This window comes from Gigantopelta aegis, chromosome 7, assembly GCF_016097555.1.
Source record: "Gigantopelta aegis isolate Gae_Host chromosome 7, Gae_host_genome, whole genome shotgun sequence".
In the NCBI taxonomy this organism is placed as follows: domain Eukaryota; kingdom Metazoa; phylum Mollusca; class Gastropoda; order Neomphalida; family Peltospiridae; genus Gigantopelta; species Gigantopelta aegis.
Genome location: NC_054705.1, coordinates 13278508 through 13287863, shown reverse-complemented (window position 1 = coordinate 13287863; position 9356 = coordinate 13278508). Strand labels below are relative to the sequence as shown.

The 9356-nt window shown below is 35.9% G+C and overlaps 1 protein-coding gene across 3 annotated transcripts in view; it reads right to left on the bottom strand.

Annotated features, from left to right (window-relative positions):
- Positions 1-581: 581 nt before the first annotated feature.
- The window catches only part of LOC121377638, a 70473-nt gene continuing 61698 nt past the window's right edge, over positions 582-9356 (bottom strand). For all 3 annotated transcript variants that reach the window (XM_041505707.1, XM_041505706.1, XM_041505708.1), the window contains 3 exons: positions 9104-9121; positions 3492-3546; positions 582-1973 (listed from right to left, as the gene is read on the bottom strand). In XM_041505707.1, the coding sequence (XP_041361641.1) occupies positions 1925-1973; positions 3492-3546; positions 9104-9121 (122 nt within the window). In that variant the 3' untranslated portion in view covers positions 582-1924. The remainder of the gene's footprint in view (positions 1974-3491; positions 3547-9103; positions 9122-9356) is intronic.

The window sequence follows — 9356 nt, the reverse complement described above, 5'->3', positions numbered from 1 at the left end:
AACTGGAAACTGTGGCTAATCATCAGATCATGTCTAAAAGTCAGTACAACTTGAGACATATACATGTTTAAAATGTATCTGGCTTCCTCTGGCTTCAGAAATGAAATAATCATCTCATCATAGCCATACGTTTTAATCTAAACTTACATTTGATCAGTTTAAAAATATTTCCGAGTTAAACATCTGCAAACTCACTTTGACAATTATATATAATAATATTTACATGTACCAAATTTAACTGGACGCTTTGGTTGATAATTTTATCATGTTTAGTCATGCCTAGAAATATATGTTTAAACTGTAGATAGCTTCATTCTGGCTCCAGAGATTAAACAAACATTTCATCATTGTCATACTGCTTGGATGGACAAGAAATGTGCTGGCTATGACACTGTGAAAAAAAAAGCATACATGCATACATACATACACACATGTATGCCCATATATATATATATATATATATATATATATATATATATATATACACACACACACACACACACATACATACATACATATACACACACGCATGCATACATACATACACACATGTATGCCCATATATATATATATATATATATATATATATATACACACACACACATACATACATACATATACACACACGCATGCATACATACATAACTTTACATACCCATACATATACAGTCAAACTTCGTTATCTCGATGTTGAAGGGACCGATCCAACAATCTCGAGATATCGGTAGCTCGAGATAAACATAGAAGTTGCTGATGCAAATTATCGCAAACATAAATTTATGTTTGTTAACGTAACGACACTAAACAGTATAGTCGTGTTTTATTTTAAAATAACCCTATTTGTGTGTGAATTTCTTTTGACATAGTTAGAAGAAGGAAATGGCATATCAAGTTAATACCTTAAATATAAGTTAAAAAAGAGTAATTTTACGTGTAAATGTTGTATATACTTCAAGAAAAAACAACAGGAAAATGCACCTAGGGATACCACAATATGCTCGAAATAAGCCTCGTACTCGAGATTAGCATGCTCGAGATAACAGTGTTTAGTTTTGTAACATTACATAGGAAAATTGTCTGGACCGGCATTGGACCTCGAGATATATTGAGTACTCAAGTTTACAGAGGTCCAGATAATGAAGTTTGAGTGTATATACATAAACACGCACACCCACACACACACACACCCACACCCACACCCACACCCACGCACATACATACCCACACACACATTGTTTACCCCATTATCCAGATTTGTATAACCCAATGTCACACAACTGAGCTATTAAAGTTTTTATAAATTACTATTGCTATATGACAGAGTATGTGCGACTATGTCACACAGCTGATCGAGCTATTCAAGTTTTAAAAAGAAAATTATTGCTATAAGATAAAGTTTTTAAAATTACTATTGTCATATAATAGAGTATGTAAAACAATGTCACACAATTGAGCTATTAAAGTTTTTAAAATTACTATTGCTATACAATAGAGTATGTGGAACAATATCACACAACTTAGCTATTAAAGTTTTTAAAATTACTACTGCCATACGATAGAGTATGTGGAACAATGTCACACAACTGAGCTATTAAAGTTTTTAAAATTACTATTGCCATACGATAGAGTATGTGGAACAATGTCACACAACTGAGCTATTAAAGTTTTTAAAATTACTATTGCTATACATAGAGTATGTCACACAACTGAGCTATTAAAGTTTTTAAAATTACTATTGCCATATGATAGAGTATGTGAGTAGTTGCCCGACATGTGTCACCAGAACTAAAATGAAGAAGAAAATCTTGGAGTAGTCTCAAAGAGATGCCACTATTGTTGGGACAGTGGCGTTCAATCCAGATTGGAGAATTGACAGACACGTTAGAGATGCTGTTGTGCTATCTGAAGACAACCAGCTGACAAACTAGAAGATATCACAGAGTTGGTTCTTGGTGATGATCATGGTACAGAATCTGGAAATTAAAAAAAACAAATATAATAAATCTGGTGTTGAGAATCAGTTGGAATTTCATCCTCGGCAATCGGTTATGATCGGTTGTCACCAACTGATCAACTGTTACAATTAGATAGATTTATACCAGCATGCGAAGCAGGGTTTCTGCCAGAGAATACGAAGGTTAACATTGCGTAGCCTAACATTTATAAATTAATGAATACATTTTCATATTTGTAGAACGATTATTGTAAGACAATTGCTGTTTACAATTCTTGAAAGTACATGAAATGCAGTGTCCAATTTCAAAAGATTTGAAACCCATAACCACCTAACAGGGGTACTTATGGTCTGTTTTGTTTTTATTACGAATTCTCAAATTATCTGGTGTTATAAAGTCTGAGAAGGATTTTAATTCGAAGAACCAGACACTAATTGTTATGTTCCCCACGATATAGACGGTACACATGACTCATTTTACCTTTAATAACTGTTCAATGTCTTCTGCTTTTGTTTTGGTTTATGTGCAAATTAAAACAAACTCCAACCTCATCATGTTTACATCAATTTAATAATATAAACTGGATGTAACGTTACGGTTAACATTTTCCTACACAATCGATTATGGATGTTTATATTCGATCGTCACATCGGTAGTGCCAAACCGATATACTTTCTATTATCTGAACGACGTTGGATCATTGAAACAACACTAAATAGCACGTTATACAATTCCAATCTGAAAACAATGTTTAGTTATAAATGTTTGGATGACCATTTGGACAGAATCGGGAGGGGGGGGGGGGGGGGGGGGGGGATACGTCACGACAATTTATACAACGATGAGGTTGTTTTTTGTATGTGTTTTTCTCTCTTTCTTTTCCAAATCTAAAAGAAGATTTCTATAATCCATGTTATATTCCAGAATAACCATATGCTATACGCCGACATAATTATTACATACATTTGATTAGCATACATAACATGCACTTTCATGGTACTCATTCATGGGGTAATACACAATTGTGTTTTCCTCTGACAGCGTGGACCTGTTTCTTTCATTCATTATTTTTAACTTAGTTTCGTGCTTATATTCAATTAAGGTTCAAGCACGTTGTCATCAGCCCACACCTCAGCCATTTGTGCTGTCTGTCCAGGACAGTGGGTTTGTGGTTAGTTGTTAGTGGTTAATGAGAGAGAAGTCTGTATAGTGGTCTTACACCTACCCATTTGGGTCGTTTAAACTCACCCTGGGTGGGAGCCGGTACTGGGCTATGAAGCCAGTATACCTACCAGCCTTATGCCCGATGGCTTAACCACGACACCATCGAGGTCGGTGTCACGTTTAACACAAAACGTCATTAAAAAACATTAACATAACCAGATGGTACACTACCCTTTAAGTGTGATATATGATGCCGCCACAAAAAACAACAAAAAAGCCCCAACTATTAACTATGACATATATATTCTTACATGGAAATAAACAGTAACATGATGGAAGTACAATACACGTTAAATAGAAACATGTTCTTACGTAGCAATAAGTTGCAATATGAAGGAAGTATGCGACAGTAAGCGAGGAGATGTATCTGAAAAAGAAGAAGAACAAACAGATGTTTTAATTTTTAACATGACTTTTTACTCTTTGCTTCTACTTCGCAGAGGAACTGAACTTGACAGGGTTTCTGCCAGAGGGTAAAATGGGTATGGCGCCTTTTGACAAAATTAATTATTTATTATTACTGTACAATTTTCATAACCCTAACACTAAATTTAACCCATTTTCTTTCTTGGGAAGGACCCTCCCTCTGTTGACTGCGTTTGCATTCAATTCCATAGCGCCATACCCCAAAATTTCTTTCTGGCAGAAACACTGCTCGACAACAATATAGTTGCCATTATTGTAAATTGCTTACAAGAAAATGAGAGCAATGGAATTTACGATCAGGCAATAGCAATGTAAAAACACACACGTACATGTATTCATATTATATTCTTACTTAATAGTTTTCGATTAAATTTTGCAAACGATGTGTACCATGTCGCAAAGCATATATTACAAATTATTTCACTGAGAAGGGCACCAACAGAATTTAGAGTATGGATTGTAATAAAATGACAAAAATATCTGTTATAAATTGAAGTTTATTATGCAAACCTCGTACCTGTGTAGTACTGGTTTTATTTGGCAATTTCAGTGCATTGCGCTTGCATTAGAATGCACGGTTCAGTTGGCCAAGAGATCAGGATTGTTACTGATAACATAACCCACTTCAGCCAACCTTCCACAACCTCTTGCCTCCAGGTAAGCGCTCAGTCGGACTTTTAATATTTTCGGTACCTGTTCAAAAACTTATGTTTATTTTGTTTTATATATATAAATAGTCCGACGCACTTTATTTTGACAGCCCGTCAAAATTGCTCAAATCACCTCAAAACCTTTTTTGACTGAGCATTCAAATTTTATTTTTGGACTTAAGTTTTTTGTTCCAGACATGACTCGGAACACCGTCACATGAGTAGAATGTTTTCAGCTCTCATTGTTTGACTTATAAAAGTTTTTATTCCAAATTCCGCCCACCTCAAACTTATCTCCCCCACCCACCCCTCCTGTCTCGAACTTAGTCACTGGCAATGTCAGCGGCCAAGCCCGAGATGGGCATGCTTGAAACCTTTGCGGTCTATAAATAAACACGTAAATACAGTTTAAGCTGAGCTAACACACTTCAAACAGTCATTGCTGGGTATCTGTACAGGCATAGTGCATTGTAATAATATTGTTCACCTTGTGAATCATAATATATTGGCCTACTGGTAAAACAGTGTATCGGTATTGGGTCCGTGCTAATGAAACTTTTAAAAAAGTCCAGACTCAATCTCAAATGACGTCACACGCATGCAATTGGTATGGCGTTACCATGACGTTACTGTCTCAGACTCTATTAAGAGTCTCGAGGCTAGACTTACAAGAAGCTTATAAGAACGGGGCCATGCCAGGGTTTCTGCCAGAAATATATGTTTGGGGGTGTGGCGCTATGGAATTAAATATTTACAATGTGTGTGCCGAATGCAACAATAGTCGACAGAGGGTAATGGGAGACCTCCCCAAGAAAGAAAATGTGTTAGGTTCAGGGTTAGGGTTAAGGAAAGCATACAGTAATGATAAGAGTCATTCATTTTGTTAAAAGGTCAACTTAAACAAATTAAATTGGGGTATGGCGCCATACCCATTTTACCATATGGCAGAAACCCTGCGAACTGAAAACACGGTTTTTTTTTTTTCTTCATGACATCCACCATTTTATTATCCATATTCAACATAACCAAGTTAATAAAAAAACATGCGAAGCACAAGTGCGATAACAAGTAATCACGCGACCAACCAATGATATAATTGTAGGAATCGACGTCCATAACTCTGTGTATATGAAATAGTAACGTTCCCTGCACCACGCTTTGGTGTCGGTCCCTCTGATTTTACTCGTGGTGTATCCCATAGCTAGACCACGGGCGTGTCTAACCTAAATTTTAGAAAGTGCTGAATGGCAAAAGAAAGTTACGCCTACAAGTCACATATAGTTCAGCGGGAAGTAAATTAAAACATTGTTTTAAAAAGTAACACGTTCACTAACATTAGTAATAAAGTTACAATATAAATCCGTAAAAATAAAATAATTATTTTTTAAAAGAACACAAAAAAACACTAAACAAACTAAAATTAAATATAATCAAATAGTTTCGCTTCATTTTCCATTACATTACTAATCAGCTGCAACATTTGGAAAAGGGCACCTCCTCTATTGAGGAAGTTATAGCAGCGTTAAAAAGGACGCTTATAGCAAGGGCTGCGGAGCAAGGGGCCACAGAGATCATGGCACACCGCCACTTTTCCCTGTCACTCTGTTCAGAAGACTTGAAATGACGTATTCTAACATGTGAAATTGTAACTGTTCTCGGGAAAGCATGCGCCACCTCCCCCACCCCCCACCCCGAAAAAATTTAACATAATAATAACAATAATAATAATAATTATAATAATAAAATTTAAAAAATAAAATAAATGAATAAAAAATAAAATAAACCAATATCAAAAACAATAACAAAAAACCCGAAGGTTTGTGCCCACAAATACATGTATTTTCAGACCCATCATCGGCCCCATTTTGAAATATACTCCGTGGGTCTTGTATAAGTCTCGAAAGGTACACCCCACACCCTACCAAAAGTAATATGGCCTGCTGCGAAAAATATGACTTGCTGTAAATAAGACAGCATGTGGTGAATGTAGGGTTTGGAACAGTGTGGGGGAAACTTAGAACCTCTGAGATGTATTTTAGAGCATTATAAAATTAAAATATAACGGAATCACGAGCTCAGCCTCAGCTAAATAGAAGATGAGATGATCGTGTACATATCTGTTGGGTTGTTTTTAAAACTGACTTGCGATTTTGGGTTAATTTTAGCAGGTGCATGTTTACTTCACTTCCAAGGTTTAAAAAATGGACTTATTTTCAAAGACCGCCATTTCACGCCCTGTAAACATATATAAAGAGCCCAGAAAGTGAAAATATAATCTAACATATTTACTTGAAGCAAACTTTAATTCGATTGTATTCATTTGCAAATATTGACTGTACATGTATTGACAGGATATCCAGAAAATGGAAAGTATCATTCTAATCACCAACATTATGCTTTTAAATGATGGACAGAAAGAAAGCAACCATTTTATTGTGTTCGTGCTGTCTTTACAAGGAAACTAAATGGGAGAAAAATTCTTTAAATGGAAAGATAGCATGTTTGATTGTTACCAGAAACTAAGATATATGAAGAATTTTATTATTAGGCGCAATGTCTTTCGCTTAATACAATCTACATGTAGATGTTTGGCGGTCAGTCTAATTTTAATTGGCCAATGTTCCTTTGACCTGGTGTCATTCTCTTTGTAATTAGCATTGTCACTGTTCAAGAAGTTTTTCAGTTGCTGCTAAACATGTACAGTTTAGTGCTGGTTTACATCTCCACTCGTATACCATTACGTGTATATGTTACTGATATTAAAACTAGTTATCAATTGTAATATTAGTATCAATGCTTAAAAGAAGTATACTGAATTATTATTATTAAACTTATTAAATTATGCAAAATATTTGCAAACCAAATTTAAAGTAAATAAATTATTTTGTTCAAATGTAAATTCAGAGCGGTAATTCCGTACCGAATTGTGCAACTCCATTACCGGCATTCAACGTTGTAGAAAAAATATATATATATATAATTTGTAATATAATTTATATTTTGTTAATCACAAGTCATTAGGTCATCATTTCATCATGAATATGAATAAATTATTTCATCATACTTCACAGAGTTTGTCGATGTTTTGCGGTACCCGTAAAAATGGTGTCAGCTTTGCCTAATTCAAATTAATTCCGTTACCAAACTTTAATTAAGTACGCATGCACTACACATTGCAGTAGGGAGTCTCACTTCTGTCTATAACAACATCTAGTGCAGTACTAGTGTATTACATAGTTATAGCATTCTGATAATTTTTCTTTGTGGACTAGCTGAGTTTAATGCGAATGCGAATAATGCCAGGGGCTCGTCCCGGGACAGAAAACAATTAAGCGGACAATTTTGAAATTTACATCCAAAATTAATCTCTAATTAATATAATCAATAAAGAAAATTCTACTATTAAATTTAGTCGCTAGATTAGCTCGGGTGGTCAAAAAGAAATTAGATAAGATCAGCGGCCTGACTCGGGGAGGGGAGGGGAGGGATCGGGGGTAGAGTTGAAAATGGGCAGAATTTTGAAAATAGCAAATTAACAGAATAAAAAAAAAAAAAAAAGGTCACAAGCCAAAAATAAAAAGAATTGACTGCTAGGTCGAATATTTATATAATTTGGAGTATTTTAGGACAGTCCAAAAATAAATACGAGAAAGAAGAGAGGATCGGACTATTTAATAATATAAAAAAAAAAAAGAAGTAATTTCGACATATACTTTTGAATTTAATGCCTGAAATAGCTCTCCAACTCGTAATTCCATTACCGTGAAATTGCCCAGGGGCCTAATTCACACATATCTCTTGGGCTCTGCTACACAGCAAAGCATCCTTTTAGCAAGTCTTTTTGCATTGCACTGCGATACCGCAAAGTTGCGAGAGTTTAGTGAATTAGGTCTAGTTAGACAACGGTTATGGCGGCCGTTGAGTGACGGGTGTAATAGATCTCCTGCCACGCCCTCGATCTAACTAGACGAACCGTGGTCTAACTAAGACGAACCGTGGTCTAACTAGACGAAACATGATCTAACTAAGACGAACCGTGATCTAACTAGACGAACCGTGCTCTAACTAAGACGAACCGTGGTCTAACTAGACGAACCGTGCTCTAACTAAGACGAACCATGATTTAACTAGACGAACCGTGATCTAACTAAAACGAACCGTGATCTAACTAGATGAACCGTGACCTAACTAAGACGAAACGTGGTCCAACTAGACAAACAGTGATCTAACTAAGACGAACCATGATCTAACTAGACGAAGCGTGATCTAACTAGACGAACCGTGATCTAACTAAGATGAACCGTGGTCTAACTAGACGAACCGTGGTCTAATTACACGACCCGTGAACTAACTAGACGAATCGTGATCTAACTAGACGAACCGTGATCTAACTAAGACGAACCGTGATCTAACTAAGACGAACCGTGGTCTAACTAGACGAATCTCTCGTAAAAGGACGATGCCCGTAACTGTAAATTGTAACTTTATTTTATTATCCTCATTGTTCCACATAACCGAGTTAATAAAAACCATTCGAAGCACACGTGTAATAACAAGTATCCACGTATCAAGGCCAGCTAGAGGTCACTCTCTTGAAGTGGTGTTAGGCGATCAATCACATGACGTTTTAAATAAACTGTATTAATTATTTTATGGTAAGACGATCAGTTTGCCACTCTCCTAAAACGCCCTCCTCCCTCCCCAAAAAACAAAAAAACAAAACAAAAAAACAACAACAACCCAAAAACCAATACCCCCCCCCCCCCCCCCCCCGCCCCCAAAGCCCTCAATCAACAACAACAAAACAAAAAACCAACAAAAAACAACAACAAACAAACAAGTACTCACTGCTGCCTGGTATTGATTCTGCAATAGATATAAAGTTCAAGTTTGTCTTTATTTAACGATCCCACTAACGCACATTGATTTATTAATCATAGGCTGTTGACGTCAAATATTTGGTAATTCTTACACATAGTCTTAGAGAGGAAACTCGCTACATGTTTCCATTAGAAGCAAAGAATCTTTTATATGCACTATCCAACAGACAGGATAGCACATACCACAACATTTGATATATCGGTCGTTGTGTACTGGCTGG